The sequence below is a fragment of the Talpa occidentalis genome, unplaced genomic scaffold, assembly GCF_014898055.3.
Source record: "Talpa occidentalis isolate TD23 unplaced genomic scaffold, MPIMG_talOcc4v2.1 talOcc4.8, whole genome shotgun sequence".
Lineage (NCBI taxonomy): Eukaryota > Metazoa > Chordata > Mammalia > Eulipotyphla > Talpidae > Talpa > Talpa occidentalis.
This window is the reverse complement of record NW_023605194.1, coordinates 5,585,914-5,608,877: the sequence shown is the minus strand read 5'-3', so window position 1 is coordinate 5,608,877 and position 22,964 is coordinate 5,585,914. Positions and strand designations below refer to the sequence as shown.

General features: G+C 55.7%; 1 protein-coding gene across 4 annotated transcripts in view; it reads left to right on the top strand.

The window, feature by feature from the left end:
• The window catches only part of TACC2 (transforming acidic coiled-coil containing protein 2), a 116,064-nt gene that overhangs the window by 32,924 nt on the left and 60,176 nt on the right, over positions 1-22,964 (top strand). For 3 of the 4 annotated variants that reach the window (XM_054690702.1, XM_054690701.1, XM_037497393.2), the window contains exon 1: positions 20,852-20,936. In XM_054690702.1, the coding sequence (XP_054546677.1) occupies positions 20,869-20,936 (68 nt within the window). In that variant the 5' untranslated portion in view covers positions 20,852-20,868. Of the gene's footprint in view, positions 1-5,407; positions 5,543-20,851; positions 20,937-22,964 lie in introns of those variants that run through there. The other variant, XM_054690703.1, reaches the window with a different exon arrangement.

Here is a 22,964-nt window from a genome sequence, read left to right as displayed (position 1 = left end):
CTGGCGGTGGGAAGGAGTCCCCTGGATGATCGGCCCAGGCCAAGGCTCCTGTGTAGTGTTGGGACGGTGTTTCGGGCTTTTCCTTTAGTAAATGTTTTCCTTCCTGATTAAGTTTTGCTTGGGACAAGCTTGAAAGCAGTTTCTCTCTTCAGAGCACAGACAGGCTCTGTGCTGGGAAAGAGGGTGAGCATGTGCTGGGAAGGAGCCGCAGGTCCGTGCAGGGTTAACTGTGGAGCGAGTCCTCGAGGGGCGTCTGGAGGCCAGAGCGCTGGGGCTGTCAACACTCGCCACTCAGCCGGCTGGTGTTCACGTGCTGCTGTGATTCCTGGGCTGGTGTAATACGAAGCAGGCCTCGTTTTATTGCACTTCACAGATTCTGTGTCTCCTTACAAATGGGAGGTTTAAGGCAGCCTTGCAGGGAGCGAATCTACCAGGCTGTTTTGCCAACAGCTTGTCTTCTTTCCCTGTCACATTGTGGTAATTCACTATTTACCTGTTTGCTCCGTGGTCCTTGCTGTTGCTCTCGCCCTTGCACTGTGCCCACTTAAAAAGGCAAACGATCAGTGGGAGCTGTGTGTGCTCACTGCTCTGGCCGACCACGGGGCTCAGAAGATCACGTGAATGTAGCTGATCCAGAGGCGGCAGGGTCTGGGAGGACTCACTCCAGCTTTGAAAGACGTTCTGCTGAGGGTAAAATGCTGTCAGACAGCATCACGCGCTGCAGAGAAATCTTTTGTGAAAGAAGAGTCCATCAGGGAGGCGGATTTCCTTCTTGTCTTGTTTTAAGAAATTGTGGAGCGGGCCTCCCCGGTGGCGCAGCGGTTGAGCGCTGGGTTGCGAAGCTGCCCGCAGTCTCTACAGCGCCGGTTCGATCCCCGGCTGCTCCCCAGCCACCGGAGGAGGGTCCCACATGGCGCGCAGACCTCTCCTGCCGCCCGCTGCTCCCCTCAGCAGTGTACTTCGGTCCTTCTGCCTGCTCTGCTCCCCACTCTGGCTCTGGTGAATTCTCTCACCCTCCTGCGCTTCTGACTGTACCCAGTGCATGTATAAACAAAACAAGCAAAACAAAAACAAATAAAATAAATAAATAAAACATGCATCTATAAAAAAAAAAAAAATTGTGGAGCACCCGAGCCTTCATGCCCCCCCAGCTTGATCAGCCACACAGAGGTAGGACCCCCCCACCCCCAGCACAGATTAAACCCACTGAGGGCTCAGAGGATGGTTAGCATTTTTTCTGTGTTTGTAAATCACATTTTAATTGAATATGATGTACATTTTTTAAATATGTAATGCTATATTGCACACTTAATAGACTATAGTGTAACTATTATTTTGTTATATCCTGGGAGACCAGCAAATGCATGTGTTGCAATGTCAGCTCTCTGGCGTGGTCTGGAAGCAGACCTGGGCATCTCTGAGCCATGCCTGTGTCTCCGTGTACCCACCGTGGAGTCTTCAGCCCACTTGCAAGCGTCTCGGGGCACCTTCTGGTTCTGCCTTGGCTGCTTTGTGGTGGCTGCCTCTCCGAGGTGCGTGTCATATTTTCTATCTGAGGCTCGTTTTAGCAAATCCAGGCCTCCGAGCTGATGGTCCAGTGCTCCGATCGACCAAGCTTAGCTGTCCAAAGCAGCAATTTCAAAGCACTTTCCTTTCTCTGCCTTACATCTCACTTTCCGCCCGAGCCAAGCCTTTGGCCTTAGCCTTGCTCTATTACATGATCGTGAGCCCTTGGGGATTCAAGAAGAAAAAATCAAGAGACCAGCGAGGCAGGGCTGTGTGCTAATACCTTCCAGATGGTGCTATGAAATGGGAGATAAGGGGCTGTCGCCCATCTGACCCGACAGAATGTGATTTGCTGGGCTGTATCTTGGGGCCCTTATCAACCCCCGTGACAGCTGGGGTCACTCTGCTGTTTGTCCTTGGACAGGGGCTTAACTTGGCAACTCCAGCTGATTTCTGAAATGAAATTTGCTATCAGTTCAGTGCGGATCTGCCAAGAAACACTCAAAAGCCCCCAACAGGGAATCAAAAGGCTCCGATCGCTGACAGCGTCTCCCGACAGCGGGACCGTAAGGCTGGGCGCGGGGCAGGTTGCGTCTGTGTCCTCAGGTCCTGGGGGTGGAGGCTGCATCCGAGTGGGTAGTGGAGCCTGTCGTTGTTCACGGGACCTTGGCGAGGTACTGAATCAGGGATGGCAAACTCGGACCATTAGCAGTGGTACCCGAGGGACCTGTGTCGAGAAGGATTCCGAGGGCCTGTCCAGCTGCGCCTGGCAAGACAGAATGCCTTCATCAATAAGTCATGGCTGTCCGCTTCAAGTGCTGTGGTTTTATGTGTCCTCTTTTTGTCAACTTCTTTTTTAAAAAACAGCTTAAGTTACATCAACATTTCCTTCATCTTCCAAAGCTTGAGTCCAGTTTCTTTGTTTTTCCAGTAAGGCTTCGGAAACGATGATGGTGAGATAAATGAGAAAGGAGATCGTGGACTTTCACAGCTAGGAAAGCCGTTACTGTCCCCCCCACCCCCCATTTTCCAGGGGAGATCACGGGCAGAGCATCTTTGTAGAATGGGCTGGGCGGACACCATCTCTGTGCTGGTTTCCTGCTGAGGCTGCAGGTCACCCCAGTCTTGGGAAGGGCCCTCCTCCTGAGGCTGCTCCTAAGACCAGCGGCCTCTGGTCGTGGAGACTTGAGCAGAGATAGGAGCTGACAGAGAGGCTGAGCCGTCCTCCCTGCTGCTCCCCGTACCTCCCTGCTCCTCCCAGCTCCTCTGCTCTGCTTGGGCCACCCTGCATTCTGGCAGCTCAGGGCATTGAGGGGCCCCAGCTGAGCAGCTCCTTGGGGTCTAGAACCAGGCTGGCTCATGGGCACATGGCCAGGGCAGTGCCTTCAGATGCTCCCTGTGCTTGGCTCAATGTTCTGCTGTTGCTGACTTGAAATGCTTGATACTTTGGGTGCACCGGGCCTTGCGTTTTCACTTTGCATTCTTTTGCATTCTGATTGCAGGCAAATTATTCTGCTGGTCCTGCCTCAGGTGGTTGCACTCTGCGATTCCGAGTGAGGACCAACTCTGTGGCCAGGCTCTGTGTGGGGCTGGAGAGATGCCTCGGCTGGGCCTCTGGAGAGGACATGTTAGCAGAAAACAGGGTCCTCAGAGGTCAGACCCCAGCCCAGGGGAGCATGGTTACCCCAATGGGGCGTCCTTGTCAGGTGGCACCTAAGGAATAATCAGAAGGTCTGAGGGAGGGGGTAGATCTGCTTGGATAAATACACAGAGGCAAGAAAAAGTGCACCTGGAGTCTTGGGGAGGCTGGCTGTGATTCAGGCAGGGAGAGGAAGGTGAGGACAAATTGGGAGGGAACAGAGATGCATCCTGGGGGCCAGTGTGTGAGGCCAGGGAGTTTCCCTCTTGGCCTCCAAAGGCTGTAGCAGCTGGGGAGGCCTTGGGCAAGGGAAGGGCTGATCAAACCAGAGCTGGGTCTTTCTGTGGCTGTGGGGGGTGGGGGACGATCATGAGGGCTCTGGGAGGCAGACAGGACAGCCAGCAGGCCGGAGCCCTGCTCAGGGACATGGCAGGCCTGGGCGTGCAGAGATGGCCAGGGAGGACGCCTTCCAGGAGTGGGGATGACTCAGCAGGAAGGGGTGATGATGGGAGGTGGGGGCTGGAGGTGAGTTAGCAGGAAGTCACAGACAATCCCCGATTCCGATTCCGGGGCTAGGTGGCCCCACTAGCCATGCTGGGGAAGTTTGGGGGAGGAGGAGGGTTAGGAGGGAAGAGAGAGCTTTTATCTGGGGCTGGAGGTATCTGTGGGTGCCTGCCTGTCAGCGCTTGGGCGTGAGTCACTGAGTGTTTCCCTGGGACCTGACCCCTGGGGCCTCTGGGGATGGGCCAGCAGCAGGCCGGAGGCCAGGAGGGAGGGAGCGCCTTTCTTAAAAGAGCTCTTGAGTCATTTGTTTGGTGCAATGGCAGTTGGGGACCAGCCAGTGCAGGAAGGGTGTGGCCTGGGAGGTCAGGGTGATATAGGGAAGGTTGTTAGGAGCAGGCGTGGCTTTGAGGAGGCTTCGTGGAGGCCTGGACTCCAGGCTGGACCAGGCTGTGGAGGCCGGACTCCAGGCAGGACCCTGGGGCCGGAGCCCCAGGGGCTGGGGCAGTCGAGTGGCCTAGGAGTGTCCTCAGGGGGTGAGTGTGGTTCTTGCTGTCCCTCACCTGCCAGGCTGGCCTTGTTCCGAGGCCACACAGGGCCCCGCCTCCCTGCCCTCTGCCAGTGTTTTCAAAGACACAAAACCTCCCCTTGCGCTTGGGTAGAACGTCCTTCAAGTGGCGGAACTTCAAACTTCAGCAACTTTCCTCAATTTGCATGGAACTAAATAAAACCTTCTGGGGTGTGCGGGGGCACAGGAGGAGCATGGCCAGGGTGATTTCCTGAGAAAGCTAAATTTTAGACGAGGAGTTTGTATTCGTAAACGGCCTGTTCACTGCTTATGAATATGAATAAAATGTAGGCCTCCAACGTGTGAAAACGGCTGTCTCGGGAGCTCAAACACTGTGGGTAGCCTGCATGAGTCATTTGGAGTCATTCCGTCACAAAACAAATTATTTCGGCCACTGTCCAAGTTGTCACGGTCACCATTTGGACAGCGAGGCCGGGCTCCCGCTGCGGCTCCCTCGCTCCGGCTGCATCTGCCCTCCCCTGCCCTCCTCCATCCTCTGCTCTCTGTGTCCTGCCCAGTCGTTACTCTCTGGCCTGTTTTTCTCCCCATTTCTGTGGAGCCCGGGGTAGAGCCATCACGGTTGCAGCTTGGCCTTGCGGTGTTCAGCAGGTCCCAGTGGGGAGGGCCTCCCGCCAGGGCCTCGCCCTGATCTCAGGGCACTTCCCAGTCTGTCCAGCAGGGGGCACTCACCCACAGAAGGCCCCTCTGTGGGACGGGGAGTGGGGAAGGGCCCCAATATATCCCTGGTTCCTAATGACCCGCCAGCCTTTCATCTGGATTTTTCTCCACCTTGGAATTTTGGGGGAGCTTGCAAAGCTCATACTGCTGCATTGCCTGTGGATAAATTATTAGCAATAATCATATAAAAGTCCCCTTTCCGAGGCAAAAATCACACAAGACAGTTAAGAGTGGCCTGAACACGTCAGCTGCCTCCATCCAAAAACCCCGGGCTCTGCTGCTGCCTGTGGGGGGAGGACTCGGGGCCCAGCCCGGGCTGCTGCGGTGGAGGTCGGGCCTCCACCGGTCCATGCGAGGCCCGGGGTGGGGTGGGGAGCCCTGAGGAGGAGGGTGCTGGGTCTTTAAATAGCCCATTGCATGTTGGTGGGGATGGTTGGGTGGGGCAAGGGGCCCTGAGCAATGTGCCATTAAGGAGCTGAGTTCCCCTGGGAATAATGTCCCCTTTGTGTCCCCAGCGCCTCCCCGGCTGCTGCCCATGTGGACCGCGCTCGCCCAGCCTCAGAACATGCGACTTTGCCTCCTGCCCCAGCCGGTGATGGAGTAGACTCTTCCGCTCCCTCCTCCCAGGGTCTGCTCAAGAACGTGTGCAGGTACTGTGCCCTCCGCTGCCACTGCCAGTGCCCCGGGAGGCTGGCCGCGTGGTCTCTGCCCAGGCCGGGGCCAGCTGCCTGCAGGCTGACACCGAGCTGGTGTTGGCCCTTTGGGCCTGTGGTGCCTTGTCTGTGGTCACTGGGCTGTGGCTGAGCTGAGGTGGACCCCTGCTCGCCAGCCACCCATGGGGTGGGGCCTGCTTTACTCAGTCTACGGATGTGAGTGTCCATCTCGCACAAAATACACCTTCACAGCAACACTCGTGCCTGCGGTAGGAACAGATACTGGGTATGCGGGCCAGGGGAGTTGACATGTGACACCCCCTGTCACAGCAAGGATGCAGGGCTCACTTCTGCACACGCATTTGTTCTCATTCTAGGCCATTTTGCTTGGCAATGACAGTCTCCTAAAGAGGGTTCTTGGACAGCATTTTTTTTTAAAGATTTATCTATTTATGCATACAAGAGCTGGGGTACAGGCCAGAGATGCAGGGGGTGAGAGGATTCACCAGAGACAGTGGGGAACAGAACAGGCAGACTAACCAAAGTACACTGCGGAGGGGAGCAGGGGGCGAGTCAGGAGAGGTCTGCTGCGCCATGTGGGTTGCTCCCTGGCCGGCCGTGGATCAAACTCGTGCTGCAGAGGCTATAGATTGCTTCATAGTGCGGTGCTTAACCCCTTACGCCACCAGGGAGGCCCTTGGACAGTATTTTGCTGTGAAGGACTAAGTAGAAGTGGGTGTGTCAAGAAGGAGAAGCCCATGGACTGACAGGACTCCCACTCTCTGAGGTGGTCCCTCTCCCTGGGGTGGTCCCGCTCCCTGGGGTGAGGGGACAGAGGTGCAACAGCTAAGCCGAGGGAAGAGTGAGCTAGGGGATGACCCCCCACTGCCAAATCAGAATGCCCTTGAGCTCAGCCACGCACTGCAGCGTCACGTCAGCCACCCAGGGCCCCCTGTGGCTGCCTCCGTGGAGGGCTCACGCGCCAGTGCGACTCGCTGACACTCTGTGACCTCGGCACCGTGATGAAGCCACCCAAGGGCACGTTTCTCAGCAGACGTCCCTGTTGCTACAGCTGTATCAGAGGAATCAGGAACCTCTGTGTCCCTGGGCACAGAGGTGGGGGTGCAGGTGGCCCTCGGCCCATCTTATCTGGAAAGTCTCCACGGCACAGTCAGCTATTTCCCGCCCATTGTCTCCTGAAATCTCCCTGCAACTGTTGGTCCTGAGAAGGGTCATTACCTGGAGCCCCTCAGGTAGAGCAGGGGGGGTGACCCCACCTCTCCCAGGTTCAGCAGGGCCTGGTCCGCTGCAAGCCGGGGCCTCGTGCTCGGGCGGAAGGGTGCGGGCAGCCTGCTCTCTGGGGCGAGGCAGCGTGAGCATGCGCGGTGCTGGGGACACAGGAGGTGCTTTGGAAAAATGCACTAAAGAAAAGTAAAATCAGTCTCCTTAAATATGCTGCCCTTTAGGTTCTTACAAAGTTAAAATTCCATCTGCCACATGACCCAGAGAACCCACTTAGGTATTTATCCACGAAAGATGAAAATACAGAGCCATTGAAAAGCCCGGGTGTTTATAGCAGCTTTCTTCATAACTGCCCCTTAAATAGAAACCTCCCGAATGCCCGTTCACTGGTGAGTGATAAACAAACTGCCGTGTGCCTGGCAGTGCTGCTCACAGGAGGAACTCGCTGACACGCAGCTGCAACATCCCTGTTCTCAAGGGACCATGTCACAGCCGCGGGGGGCCCTGGGTGTGCAATGGGCACTGCCCAGGGGGCTGGGATGGCTCGAGTAGGCTTGTGCTACCCAGAGATTGCCCATCAGCCCAGTCTCAAGACAGCCCAGTCTCAAGACAGCCACATGTGACTGTGGATCTTACAGGCAGGTGCCAGGTACAAAGGGCACAGCTCAGCAGCTGCGTCTGTGCCTGCATGTGTGGGATGTTCTGGAAAGGCATCTCCTGAGGGCTGGAGATCGTAGTGCAGGGACTGCGTGCTGGGGAGGGGATTGCTGCCTGGGGCCAGGGAGGGTTTTCTGGGGTCACGAGAATGTTCTGTTTCTGGGTACTGGTGGTAGTCACGTGACTGTATCAGAATTCATGGAACTCTAGCTAAGAAGGGTGAACCCACTATATATAGCTTTACCCCGATTTATGAAAATGAACCAAGCTAACCAAGGGCTCGAGTAGGTTTTTGGTGAAATCACACACACAGACTCCCTTCCCCTTTCTCTGACGCAGCAGGTCGGGGAGGTCAGAGAGCCTCCCTGGTGCACCTGCCCCAGCAGGGGGTCCAGTCACCTGTCTCCTCTTTCAAAACCTGTCACACAAGGTGCTCCTGGGTCATCACTCCCTTCCTGTTAGTTCCCAGGAGCCAACTTTGTCACTTCTGAATTTCAATTTCCATCGTCCAGAGTGAACTTGGGGTTCACTGGGCTGGGCACTGAGCAGTGGATTAGCAGCCCCTCTCATGGGGCTTACAACCCTTTGGGGAAGACAGATGCAGAGCAGGTGGTCATGAGTGGGCCAGAAGTGGGGTGCAGCATGTGGGCAGATGGACCCACACCGCCCACCCCAGCTCAGTCCATCCATCAGTGGCCAGAGCCAGAAGAGGAGGAGGAGGAAGAGGCAGTGAGGGCCCCGGCGCTGGGCACTGTGGGTCGCGTTTTGGATTGGGGGCTTTGTGACATTTTCCCTTGGTAGAGTTTTTTATTAATATATTCCTATTAAGAAACATTATAAATTTACAAAAAACTGAGGAGATAATGCAGAGAATCCCTGAGTTAGGAGAGCGTCCCTTCTGCCTCCTGTGAGTCTCCTTTACGGCCACACAGAAAACTTCATTCTGGTCACCAAACCTGTGGGGGGTGGGGGCACGTCCTCTACTGAGCAATTCTTTAGGACTGCAGCTGGGTGTCCCACAGCATAACCCAGTTCTGACCCTGTCTACCTGGCCCAGAAGACACCCCGCACCCTTTCAGATACCCATGGGAAGGTGCTGGTGCCGGGTCTCCCACAGCTTCTCTCCAACCTGGACACTAGTGGACCTGATAGGCCCATTTTCCAGACCAGCTGTTGCCAAGGCTTAATTGGTGCTGGTGCAAGTTTGAACCTAACTGGTGCCAGAGGGAGCCTGCCCCCCCTCCTCGGGTCCTACGAACCCCGGGAAAGGCCCGGGGTGACCAGTTTTGGAAGGGTTGATGAGGATAAGGCCGCACCGTCAGATGAAAGCGCACACAGGGTGAGATCTGGGGGACTCGCCACGTGGGAGCTTCTGTCCTGTGGAGTTAGGTTGAGTACATGGGTATGGGGTATGTTCACCCCCAAACCTGTGCTGTTGGGATCCTTATGGAGGCTTCATCACGGGGGTATGATGAGTCATCACCCCATTTCCAGCCTCTCTTCCTTCCCTGGAGAGGGGGCCGGGGCTGGAAATTCCAAGCTTCTCATCATGGTTCGGTCTTTGCAGTGAGCAGGAGCCCTCCCGGGGTCACTCTGTGAGAACACAGGACACCCCTCTCACCCTGGAGGTGACAAGGGTTTCAGGAGCTCTCGGTCAGAACTGGGTCAAAGACTGTTAGAACAAAAGTTGTGTCCAGGGTGCTTCTCACTAAGGATGAGTCACTCAGGCTTCAGAGCTTTGCCAGCAATGGGGGCAGAGAACGGGGTGCGTTTCCTGAATGTCACCTCGCCATGCACCAAGCACGGGTGTCCCCCGTCATTAGCCTCAACAATAGTCTGGTAATCGGGTGCAGCTGATGACCCAGGATTGATTCGCTGTTGTTAACTGAAGTCCATAGTTTATTAAAACATCCTTATTTTTACCCGGATGTCCTTCTTCTATCCCAGGACCCCACATTCCATTTCCCCATCACATCTTCTGAGCCCCCTTTTGAGGTGCTTTGGTCAGCATTTTGAAGGCCCCACAACTGGGATTTGTCTGCTGATTTTCTCCCGATTAGACCAAACCCATTTCTAAGGTGAGCTTGGGAGCTTGGGGGAAGATCCAGGAGGTCAAGTGCCATTTGCATCACATACCAAGGGGACATGCTGTCCTTGGGGTTCATGGTGGTTGATGTTGACCTCGATGGCCTGACTGAGGTGCTGTTGTCAGAGTCTCCACCGTCAGGTCCCTGTGTCCCCCCCTATTCTGTGCTGTTGTCTTTGGAAGGAAGTCACTGGGTGCAGCTCACAGGCAAGAAATAGGGAGTTACATGCCCCCTCTTTTTAGGGGGAGCACCCACATAAGTTATTTGGAATTATGCACAAATTTGTCTCTTCTCCCCCGTTTGTTTATTTGCTCCATCACTTGCTTATTGTAGTGTGCACTCCCTGCTGTCTCACTCTACTTGAGGTTAGAAATACTAAGGGTTACAAACCAATACTGTATTTTGGTGTGCAAATTGTTTCAGCTTTGGCCTCTGGGCCACTGGCTCCTAGGGCTTTATCTTAATAGGGTTGAGAAGCCCCAAGGCAGGACAGAGATAAGGTCAGATTTGCATTTTTTTTTTTTTTGTTTTTTTATAGAGGCGTGTTTATTTATTTATTTATTCATTTGTTCGTTTGTTTATACATGCGCTGGGTACAGTCAGAAGCGTGGGAGGGTGAGAGAATTCACCAGAGCCAGAGCGGGAAGCAGAGCAGGCAGAAGGACCGAAGGACACTGCTGAGGGGAGCAGCGGGCGGCAGGAGAGGTCTGCGCGCCATGCGGGACCCTCCTCCGGTGGCCGGGGAGCAGCCGGGGATCGAACCGGCGCTGCAGAGGCCGCGGGCAGCTTCGCAACCCAGCGCTCAACCACTGCGCCGCCACCGGGGAGGCCCAGATTTGCATTTTTAAAGAATCTCTGCAGGCAGAAGTGGTCTCAGGACTGATTCCAGGACTGACCTCTCTGTGTCCTGGCCCAGGGGAGAGAACAGGGCAGGACCCTGGTTCCATCACCTTCCGGACCCCTGTCCCTGCAAGGCAGGGGCTGGCCAGTGCCTCCCTTTCTGTGGCTTTTTGCCACAGGGCGTGGCCTGGACCCAGGGATCCAGATGAATCTTGTACTTTTCCCCTTAGGTAGGTCTCTGAAGTTTTCAAAGCAGGTTTCGAAAATGCATGGATGAAAACGTCATTTCTCTGAATCCGAGGCCCCGTCAGCTTGGTGATTTGGAGATGCGTCCTCCTTTGGTTCCGCTGCGGCCCGGGGTCCCATGTCAGAGCAGCAGCCTCTGTGTGTTCAAGGCACAGGCAGCTGTCCCTGCACCCCCACCCCAATCTGTGCTTTTGTCTAACCCTCTCAGGCCCTCGAGGGGAGCACTGGGGCAGTGGGGCCTGGTGTCTTGACAAAGAAATCCCCAGGCACGACTTCTTGTGGAGTCAACAGATGTTCTGTTCTTGCAAACATGCGGTTGGCTTCCCGCGGCGCCTGCTCAGGCTGCGGTAGGGATGGTGGCACCTCCCCCGTCTCCAGCGCCAAGGCCCCCTCTCCCCGCCCCTCGGCAACCAGGGGCAGCAAGCCTCAGGGAGAGCAGAGGTCACTTTGAGGGAGGCCGTGGGGAGGAGCGAAGAGCCTGTCTGGGAGGGACTGTCCACTCGGTGGCCAGGCTTCTTCAGACCTTCCCTCTCCAGCTTGGCCCGTCGGCAGCCCCCACGCCTCGCAGACACCCGGCCCCACCCGCGCTGTCGGGAGAGCATTTGTCAGTGATTGATGGATTGAGCTCTAAGAGGCTGGAGCCAGGTTGGGGATCTGATGACATAGAATTTCCAGGAACGTGAGTGGAAAAGCCCTCACTCAGTCTAAGCAGCCCAGCCGACTGTGGGTTTTTGGACCCTCCGGGACTCATGGCAAAGAGCCTGGTGTGTTGGCACTTGGGGCAGGCAGGGCATGAGCTTGCGCAAACATCCCTGTTCAGAGCTGACACCCCTCTGTCTACTGGGGACAGCTAGCCCTCGGGACTGGGAACGAGGAACCGTGGCTGAAGCTGCCTGAGATCCAGGAGGGATGAGAGAGGAGAAGCACATGAGGAAGCTGATTCCTTGGTGCCCATGGGGGAGCTCTGCCCAGGACCCCGAGCAGGGACCCCTGAACTGCAGCCGGACCCGAGGGAGGTCAGCTGCCCTGGTTCACGTGGTTGCTGGTGAGACATACCTGCACTGCGTGCTGTGTGCACCCCTGGGTTGCTCCCACCTCTTCTGAACACCTCTCTCAGGAGCTAGGGCCTTTCCTGGTAGGAGAGAAAGAGCAGAGACCTAGCTCGGTTTCCCCCCGGTAGGGGCAGGAGGACACGGGCAGGATCTCTAGGACCCGAGCAGACGGGGTAAAGGAGGAGGAGTCCTGGAGCCCTCGGTGGCTTTTGCAGGCTTTTATTGGGATTTACCAGGCACGCGGCAGGCAGGGGTGCTGGGGAGCTGAGAGGCTGGCAGGTCTCCCAGCCCCCAGCAAGTCTTCACTTACTCCGGGCTCTGCTGCTCTTGTGGTTCTTCCGTTTGTTCTGCTGGCGTCCCCGTGACGCCGCCCTTACAAGCCCAGTCTTAGCCCAGGTGAATCCCATCTCCCTAGGCCCACACCCTGCTCCAGGTGCCGCCATCAGGCATGCATTCAGGACTGCAGGGATCCGTCATCTATCCTGAGGGTGGGAGGGCAGAAAAGCCTGATGCTTTACTTACCCTACACCCACCCAAATCAGAGAAATGAACCCCTTGAAAATCATGCACACCCTCACTCTCAGCCGTTGTCAAGTCCAGTGGCAGCTCAGCAGTTAATTTTGTGGGTGGGGTTGGGGCCTTTCTCTCTGTTTCAAAGGCTGACCTTGAAAGTGGTCTGAATTTAAACAAATAATGGAAATGCCCAACAGCCCGGCAGTCCTCTCGGCATCTCCCCGAAGAAGATGGAAACATCCTCTCTAAAACCTCCGTGTTCCGGTACTCACGGCGGCGTGGCTGAGGCCAGCGCGGATGCGGAGCAGCCTGAGCGCCCTGGATGGAGGGCTGGATCCAGAGATGTGGTCTGGCCACACCGTGAGATGCTATTCAGCCTAAAGGAGAGATGAAATGTTGCCATTTATAGCAAAATGGAGGGACTTCAAGGGGATTATGAGAGCAAATCAAGTCAGAACAACAAGATAAAGAATACTGGATGTTTACAGAGTGGATGACTCCATGAAGTGCAGTCCACAATCCGTACACACAAACCGTGCGCAGCGCCCCCCCAGCCCCTGGGCCCTGTATCCCTGCTCCCCCTAGCTGCCCAGGCTGGGCTCAGGTGGGAGGGGTGCAGTTCCCTCGGGGCTCCTCCCAGATGCGTGTTTCCTCCTGGCTAAGAGGCCAGAGGAGGGGTGGACTTGTCCTCCTTGTGCCCCTGCTGCTGCCTCTGTCTCAACCCACCTCACCGAACCACAGGGCCTGGTGGCCTTTCTCAGGTTCAGTTAATGGACAAAACGCATCACTTCTTGGGAGGGATGGGAACCCCAGCTGGTCCGTGGAGACATTAAAGCAAAGAAACAGGCAAATGAAATTGAAAGGGGGAGTCTTCCAGAGCGGAGAGATGTCAGCCTTCTGGAAACACAGGAGCCTTGTCCCCCTGAGGGTCGCCGTAGGGTCATCCCCAGGCCGTGGTCACCGTCCTGCAGAAATGCTCACGTCAAGTGGAACCTTCATCTCATTCTGGATTCATCGCTTGAAGAGCCCAAAATATGCACTTATCGTGCATTTATTCTGTACCCAACTTTGTATAAATGACCAGCCTCTGAAAGCTCTTAGGAGCCTGGTAATGTCCTGTGAACACTTCTGTACGTCAGCGGGATGAGGCGGCCATCGGATCAGATCGTCTTCGTATGGACAAGAACATTTTTTTTTTTAAATATTTATTTATTTATACAAGCACTGGGTACAGTCAGAAGCGCGGGAGGGTGAGAGAATTCACCAGAGCCAGAGCGGGGAGCAGAACAGGCAGAAGGACCAAAGTACACTGCTGAGGGGAGCAGCGGGCGGCAGGAGAGGTCTGCGCGCCATGTGGGACCCTCCTCTGGTGGTCGGGGAGCAGCCGGGGATGGAACCGGCGCTGCAGAGGCTGCGGGCAGCTTCGCAACCCAGCGCTCAACTGCTGCGCCAGCAGGGAGGCCCTGGACAAGAACATTTGTCCCTGAACATTTGGGGGAAATCATTCCTTATCCTCAGATGCAGTCATGAGCTGACTGCATGCTGGGGTGATTCAGGGGGGTGTGGGGGGAGCACACAGACCAGGCCTCGGGAATGTATAAAAGTAGGGAAATGTTCGGGGGCCCCTGGAGCACACACGTGTGCACACACAGGCGTATACACACACACACACACACACACACACACACTCGTTCCCTCAGACTCGATGCTGACGATGCTATCAATAGTTGCTCCGGGCTGCTATTTCTGGCCCAACTGTTCTGGATTTCTGCTCTGTCACGGAGCCTTGACTCAGCGGTTCCGGGCCTCCCCTGGTTTCCACTGCCTGCTCCCAAGTAGGGCAGCCTCGCGCCAGGCTCTGGGTCACTACTGGTCAGCTGGGGGCAGTTCACCCCAGACCAAGGGCCGAGGGGATGTCACCCGGACCGCACTCTCAGCTTCAGTGAAGGAGGGACCAAAACAAGATTCTGAATTTGCTTGTTTGCATTTTCACCTGGAAGCATTCCCACCTGCAGGGCCTCTTTGGGGTCTCTTTGGGGCCCCCGCTGTCCCGCTGCAGCTGGGTGGAACCTGCAGTTCTCAACCTGTTTCTCCAGTTCGGCCTCAGAAACCTGCCTGATTTTTCACCTGCGTGTTCTCCTTAAAGGGCCTCTGATCCCTGGTATAAAACGGCCTCTAACCAGTAAACTTCCGCTGTGGAGGAGCTCAGTGGAGTCGCACATCAGCTTCCAAACTAAGCATCATGGTTAAGCTCTTTAGAAAGGACTGAAATCTTTTCTTAATGTTCATGGAATTTTCTGTTCTTGGAAATCATTCCCTGAGAAGGAAGATGGATCACACAGGTTGTGCTTTTGATCCTGGACAGAAGCAGTTCCCTGACCCCGGTGAGTCGGCTGGGCTCTCTTCCCAGGTGTGAGTGAATCTTGACTTTATTTCTAAGTATGAGCCTGTGCTTGGGAGGCTGGAGTTTTATTTGGCCAAATGTCTGCCTTGAACCACCCTGCTGGTTTTTGTCTTTGTTCTAAACCCATTTGATAAAAGGCCCTTTACAGTGAATCCACTTAATGAATCAACATTTTGTGAAATAGGGTTTAACCTTGAAAAAGGATATCAAAAAATAAGAAAGTGATTTATTTTATATTTAACAAACTGTAGACTTAAATGCTAACCGTATGTTAAAGCTTGGGATGAACAAGGAATTCTGGCCATATTTTTCTGCCAGTGTTCAGGTAGGAAGTCACCTTCTGTAAATACACAAGGGCTGACAGCTTTTTCTGGAAGACCTCTTAGTTCTGGGACCTTGGCAGCTGCCTTCTTCCTCCTTGTGAAGTGACATTTCTCAGCGACTTCAAAGTGGTTTTGAGCAATTCCTCAGGATTAGTTTCATTGACGTCACAGGATCCTGAATTTCCCCGAAGTTTGTGGTTTTTGCCTTAGGGGGTGGTGGCGGCAGCTTCCTATATTTGCCCAGTAATCAGTGAGAGCCAGTTGGCATGGACCATGAGGCCATGAAGGGTATTTGAAGGAGGGCTGAGGCCACACATGGCCGCTTTGTTGAAGGACATCTTCCTGGTGCTGACTTGGCTTCCCCTCTAGAAACCTTGTTACCCTGGGAAGTTGCTGTAAGGGGCAACTCTTAAGTCCAGCCCCAGCTTTCTGATTGCTGGAGATGCTGAGCAGCTGCTGATCTGCTCGCCGAAGTCATCATAAGAAATTGGATGTTGTGCTGGTGGCAAGACATAGAGGAAGACCTCACCCACCGATACACCGTGGCCTCGCAGAGGAACAGGTGCACATTAAAGATGTGTCCAGGAATAGCTGCTCATCTGAGGAATTGCATTTTGTTTGTTTGTTTGTTTTTTAACATGCTGGATTTTATGAGTCAGGTAACTGACCATAGTTGCTTCCCCTTTTGCTTTGGCTGCCAGGAGACATAGAGCCAGGTTTGCAAGCCACCCCAGCAAAGGCGTAGGTAGATGCTTCCAGGCTAACCTCACCCCCTCTGGCTTTTACACACATTTTCTATCCAGATTTCCTTTTACTGTTTTGAATTGAAAGCTTACATTCTTCTTGAGATTTTCTGTGAATTTATCCCAAGAGTGTCTCCTATCATTTCCATCTCAAAAGAACTGAAGTTGGTAAAGAAAGAAGGATTTTGAGTATCTTATTTACTCTTGAACATGATGTTTCTGTTACTGATTTCTTTTTCATGTGTGATGAGATTTCTCAACACTCACTTTTGGGAGGTTCTGGCACTTTCAGAACCTCCCTTTGTCTCTCTCCCTCCCTCCCTCCCATCCCAGATTAAAAATGTATCCTGAATTCTTAATTTTAAAATCAAAGTGAATCTCATCTCTCTTTACTAACTTCTTCTCTAGCACATTTTGGGCGGACTTCCTGGGTCTAAATTAAAATCCTCAACTTTCATCTTCTATCATAACAGGCTAGAAAGGATTTTTTTTTTTTTTTTTTTTTTTTTTTGCATGAAAAGCAGCCTTTGGTCTGTCTTTGATTGGGAGGAACTTGAAAGAGCTCATATAAACATGGTGAGGAAGACATAGACTACCATTTCCAAGGAGAGAGCAAGAGAATCTTCTGGAAAAGATGGGATTCTGTCTGAGTTTGTCCTTTGCCCACGAGACCCCCTCAGCCATCCCAGGGTGAGCAGTGGGGTGTCAGAGGAAAGAACAGAGCACCTGTGGCCTAGATGGGGGATCCCAGCAAGCCTTGCCCTTTCTCTTTGTCTCAGAGCCCAGGCTGCGTGGAGGGCACGTGCATGCTGGAGGGCAGAGATACCAGACAAGACTCGAGGGAAAGTGAAGCTGTAACATGGGAGGGAGAGCAGGAAACCCCTGATGTCAGCTCCCCAAACAGTGGGCAGAGCAGGGAGAAGCCTGCTGACCCCTTTCCGGAGCCAGTGGGGCAGGTGCTTGGTTCAGGGAGGAACTGAGAGCACTGGCGAGGTTGGAGAAGGGCAGTGAGGGGACAGCGAGACCCTAGTCCTACTGGAATGTAGGATGGAGCAGGTGACACCATCAAGGCCAGCCCAGGGAGCCGAGAATGTCCTGGAAGACAGCAGGCAACTTTTGGAGCTTCGGCAGCAAGGTTGAGGGTCATGAAGAGGATCTGGCTGTGAGGCCGGGGTGGAGACAGTGCCAGCCCCACCCCCGCCCTCGCTGGCAGCCAGTCCCTGGCCGGTCGGCTTTGCTGTTCTCGGCTCCTGTCACGTGTGGCTGCTGAGCTGGGACCAACAAGAGAGCTCCCGGCTCGCAGGGGATGAGGGTGGGCAGTGAGCCTGCCTCAGCGTGGGGCTGTTCAGGCCGTGCCACGCAGGGTGTGTGACGCGGTGTGTGACTTAGTGGGGCTGGACTTCCTCAGAGGAGGGCCAGGTGTGCAGCGTGTGGTGATAACACCACCAGGGCCCACAGGGACGCCCCAAAGAGCAGGTGGGATGGTTGCCGCCCTCCCTGCCCACAGTCATCCTCAGGGTGTGCTTCGTGGTCCTCGAGTCCGGCGGCTTGGAGAAGCAGGACGCCACCCAGGCCCTGTGCTCCCGCCGCCTCCCAGTCTTAGAGCCTGCGATGGAGGTGTCTGATTTGACCTACTTTCCTTGCGCATGTGTGCTGGGCTAATTAGCAGTGTGTTGGGGTGGCGGGGGGGCTGCTGTTGTCTGGGGCGTTCTCGGTCTGATGTGGCTAGTTTCCTGTCTTTCCCCTTTTCGCAGCCTGGCTTGGTCAGCTCCAGCTGCTGTAACAAATACACGGTAGACTGGGGGCTCAGACGACAAACTCTTTCTCACACTCTAGAAGCTGGAGATCTGCACGCTGGGTGGCCGGCCTGGCTGGGTTCCCAGAGGAGGCCTTATTCCTGGCCTGCTGATGGCCCCCTCCTGTGTGCTCACAGGCAGGGGAGGGGGCCGGGCTGTGTGTCTCTTATTATAAGGGCTGATGCCCAGTGTGAGGGAATCTTGTGACCTAATGTAACCCTAATTACAGCAGCCCCTCCTTATCTGGGGGGATACATGCCAAGACCCCCATGAATGCCTAAACCCTTGCATAGTACAAAAACCCTATCTGTCTGTCTATCTACCTACCCTCCTACCTACATACCCACCATGTTTCTTCCTGTCCATACCTACATCCTCCGGGATAATAAAGTTTAATTTATAAAGTAGGAACAATGCAGGTTAAATTAACCACCATAATAATGAAATAGAGCAATTCCAACGCGTGCTGCAGTAAGTCACGGGAACACGGTCTCTAATCTTTTTTTTTTTAGATTTATTTATTTATGCAAGAGCTGGGGTACAGGCCAGCGGTGCGGGGGGTGAGAGGATTCACCAGAGACAGAGCGAGGAACAGAATAGGCAGACGACAGAAAACACTGCTGAGGGGAGCAGCGGGCGAGGCAGGAGAGGTCTGCCGCACCATGTGGGTATCTCCCTGGCCAGCTGCTGGGAATAGAACCCGCGCTGCAGAGGCTGTGGACAGCTTCACAGCACTGCGCTCAACCCGCTGCGCCCCGGGGGAGGCTCTGGTCTCTAATCTTGTTGCTCATCAGTGTTCAGGCCCCGTTGGCCTCAGTAACGGAGCCCTGGGGATTCAGTCCCTAGCTCAGCCCTCCTGCCCCAGCCAGCCTGCCTCCCCACGTTTTTAGCTTTCCCTTTTCTGTGGCTGAATTTCTAGATAACCAGGTTTATTGGAGTTGTGTGTAAAGCAAGAACCCTGAGGTCTGCGTGGGGGGCGGGGTCTTGCATCAGCAGATGCCCCACACCTGCCACGTGTGGATCGTCTTTCCATCACCGCCCAGGTTCTCAGATGGTCTGTCTCCTGTGTTCTTTCTTGGTCACCTCAACACCGGTGAGATGGTGCCCCGCCATCACTGGCCCTAAATTGTTGCTCGTTGGCATTCTAAGTGCAAGTACTTCCTGTACCACCTCCTGGCTTCCTTGACAGTCCCGTCCTTGGGGGGAAAGCCTCTGGAGAAGGAGGAGAGAAAATCAGTGCTGCTTAAACACCAATTAGGCTCCCGGTCCCACTGCAGAGCCTTCCCTGGGGCTACACCCCCTGCCCGCTAAGGGTGGGTCCTCATTTTGTTCCCATCCACATTCCTAGTGTCACGCTTGGCTGCAGGCCATCCCCGGACCCAGGGAAGGGGTCTCTTTCCCCCAAAAATTAAGAATTTTTCAGCTCCGTGGGTACATGGGACTCCTTGGGCTCCTAATCACAGAGGGGCCCCAGGGGGCTGCTTTCCGACAAACCCCAGGAGCCGGTGCCCAGAGACAGGAGGCACCCAGGTTGGCAGTGAGTGATGGCTCCCCAAGGGCGCTTCCGAGCAGGCCTCTGGGGCCAGCTCCTGACATCACCTTCCCTGTGAGACTGACACCAGCATGAGCTATTTTCATAGCTTTCAAATGCAGAAGGAAACATCCTATGTCCTAGAAGCCTCATGTGGTAGAGACCCTGGGAGAGAGTTTTGATTTTCTGACCTTGTTTGACACGGATAGGAGACGTCAGCCCCAGGAGGCTCTAGGACTGTCCTGGTGTGGAGAGCCACAGCCCCCGAGCGCCCGTCCCCCGTCCTGGCCACAGCTTTTAGGAAAGACTCGGAACATCGGAGGACATTTCAACATGTTTTGAGCTGTTTTGTTTTTATTTTATTTGCCCTTTGTCTACACTTGCGATGCCTCGTAGGCTTCCTGCACTGCAGGGTAAAGCAGCCCTGGGGAACTGTGGCAGCGTCTTCAGCTTGCCCCTCACACGCTGTCTTCACACTTTAATGCAGACACGAGCCAGTTTGGAGCTTCCGCTGTAGCTGCAGTGTCTGGGGAACAGGAGCGGGTGGCTGGGTTCCCAGGTGTGCCCCCAAACCTCTTGAACCTGTAAGGAGATGAAATCAGTGAGAAGGCCAGGAGCCCTAAGGGTGTCTTTCTTTCTTTCTTTCCTTTCTTTTTTAAAGATTTATTTTATTTATGCATCTGAGAACTGGGGTACAGGCCAGAGGTGTGGGGGTGGGGTGTGAGAGGATTCACCAGAGACAGAGTGGGGAGCAGATTTCTGAGCCAGCCAGAGGTCAGGTGGGGACCCAGCTGTCCGGCTTGGTGCCCTTCAGGGAACCAGCATCCAGCGGGGAGGGGGGTGCATGCAAATTCCTCCAGGCCCCCCCAGTGTTCAGAACCATGGAGCTGGGCTCTTGATGGCGTGTCCCACAAGCTGCCTTTTCCCTGTACACCTGGAGGTGACCTGGGAACCCGACAGCGGCTCTCGGTCTGCCTGGCCTCTGTGTTTAGGGTGAACACCCCGCACAGGGCTTCTGGAAAACTCATCTAGTGGCCAGAGATGGTGTTGCAGACCTGGTAGCCGGGCCTGGGCGTCTTTCCCGGCTAGTCCCATCCCCGGCCCCATTGTGTGGGCAGCAGGGCCTTGCTGGCCGCCTGGCTGGCAGTCGGGGGCACGAGGTCGGTCGTGGCATCTCCCCGGTACAGGGCTGGGCCTGCTCCAGGGCTTGGCGCGCGGCCTGAGGGAGGCAGAGGTGGACAGCGGAGAGACGCGCCCCGTTCCCCTGACCCGGGCGGGCGGGGGAGCCCATTCTCCTCCTCCTGGAGGGGCAGAGCCAGGCGCGCTGCGCAGACCCCACTCCCTCCTCGGTCAGCACCTCGGAGACCCCGTGCGCCCCCCTCCCGGGCGGGGCCCCCCTCCCGCAGTGCATTTGCATCTCGCAGCCGCACAATGCGGGCGGCCTGGGCGCGGCTGGGGGCGGCGGCGGGCGGCGGAGGGAGGGTCTTAGCGCGCCCTCCCCGCCGGGTTTCCGGAGCCGGCGCGGAGCTTTGTGGAGCGGGGCGCGGGGCTGCTCGGCGGCGATGACATCACCGCGGAGCACCCGGGGGCCGGGCTGCCGGGGGCTTTGAGCGAAGAGAAGCGCCGCTGGGACCGCGCCGCGCCCGCCTGCGCTCCCCCCGCGCGCGCCGGCTCCACGCGCGCCCACGCCGCGCGCGCGCGCGCCCCGGGCCCCGGCTCGGGCCGCGAGCCCCAGTCCCCGCGCCGCCGCCACGGATGCCCGCAGCGGCGCCCCTCCGCAGTGCAGCAGCCCCGGCCGCCGGCCGGCCCGCCCCGGGCGCCCGCGGGAGGAATCGCGCCAGGACGCTGGCCCGGCTCGCGGCTAGGCGGCTCGCCCGGGCGCAGCGAGGATGGGAGGGTCGCAGTCCCTGCAGCCAGTCCCCGCCAGCGACCTGAGCCTGGAGGCTTCCGAGGCCATGTAAGTGCGCCGCGGGGCAGCCCGGAGCCCCCGGAGGAGGAGGGCCGCGGGCTTTGTTAGTGTGGCCTCTCCGGATGCCCGTGCAGCCTGGCACCAGGGCTGGCCTGGGGAGGTGGGCAGCCTTGCATGCTTTACCTGGTGGCTGCTGCTTCTAGCATCGCAGGGCCCCTCTGGAATGAACACCTGGAGTCGTAGGATAATACTGTCCAGGGCAGAAAGGACCCCCTGCAAAGAATTCGGTTTCAATGGCTCAGCAACCTGGTGCATGGTTGTTGCGGGCTTCACCTGCCTTCAGCATCTTAACTCTGCACCCCCTGGCACAGTGGTATTTCCTGCAAGGGCCAGGCATCAACAGCGGCCTCTCGAGAAGAGCCCTAGAGTGGCAGCTTGGCGCCCATGGAGACAGCAGTTGGGGGGCAGAGCCCGGCATGTCCTGGCAGATGGCGCGGAGCGTTGCTGGTGGACGCTGGGTCTGGTCAGTGTGAGTGTCCATATACTCCCTGCTGAGCCCCGGCCAGCAGGGCCTCTCGCTATTAGTAAAACCAGCCGAACCCTCTTGTCCAGGTCCGTTGGTCCACACAGGATGGGGCTAAGCATTGATCCAGGAATTGGATCTTTTCTCTAAACCACAGAGCTAATGAGCTCCCGAAGTGGCCTTTATCCCGGATGGGTGTTTGTTAGAATGGCCATTTCTGGATGGTGGTCTGCATTACCTCCCCAGGCTTGTTTTGGGGGATGGGACTTATTGAATAGATCTGGCTGCCGGATCGTATTTCAGTAAGTCGGGCTTGCGTCCAGCCTGCGCCCCCACATCCCAGCCTTACCTGCTCTCCTTCCCAAAGAGAAGAATGTTTCTGAGAAGAGTATTTTCCGGGGATTTGGGGTGGGGGTGGTAATGTGGCAGGTTCATGAGTCACTGATGTGTAGATTACACGCTCCCAGGGATTGGTCTGCGCGCTGTAGTAGGGCTGGGGTGCCATGTGGGGCTTCCTCCCTCATCCCCGCGCTGGGCTTCAATGAGGCGCTGATGTAATTTGAGGCTGAGCCTCGGGCTGTCCAGCCTCCTACTCTGTGGCAGCAAACCACACTTAGGAGCAGGTGTGCCCCAATCATTTGTCGTCACCCCTGGAGCGGGAGAAAGCACCATCTTACAATGGAGACGCGGCGGGCGTGGTTGAGGATTTTATCTGTGGTGACGTGAGCCTCGCACCCCGCCTGCCCCGTTTTTGTTCACGTGTAGTAGTATTGTTCGGTGTGTGAACACATGGACTCCATGAAGGATGCAAGCCCGAGCGGAAAAGAACAGTTTTAACCCATTTTCTAAGTCTGTGAGCTGGAAGTCAGTTCATCAGAGCTTGGCACTAGTTGGCTTGCTGTCCTGCCTCCAACCTGTCAACCTGCCTAATGTGGGAGACTGTGTTTTTGGGCAATTGGAGATTCAGCTCTCCAAGCCCCCCACTCTCCACCTCTCGCCAAGTTGTGACGTGAGTTTGGAGAGGTGCTGTCTGATGCAAGCTGCCAGGGCTCAGCCCTATGCAGTCGGTTCTCGCGTTTAAATAAAACTTCAGGCTGAAGGGTCACGTTGTGATGCCAGTGGCTTGTCTAATATTGCACCACTGGGTTGGTCCGAATGCCCCAGTCAGAGGCTTCTCTCCCTGGAACTACCACTTCCGAAATGTTCCTACACATAGATCTTTAGGGTTGCAGACTTACTCATTCACAAAGTCCACGTTCCATCCCTAACATTTTCCATTTTCAAAAATGGAGAGAACTGTTCGGGGCAGGTGCCCTTCCTAGCAACCGTTCTCTGAAATTCCATCTCCGCTTCTGGATTGTTGGGACTTGATGGGCTATAACAGATTTGTTCATTTCCTGTCTAGAGGATTTGAAAATTTCTATTAAGAGAACCTCTTTCTACATGGCGCAAGTCTTTTGTGATTCTGTGTATTTCCATGCACCTGAGAACACGTGCACATGGATACTATGCGTGGTCCATGGCACAAAACTGTTGGGAAGAGGATGCTGTCA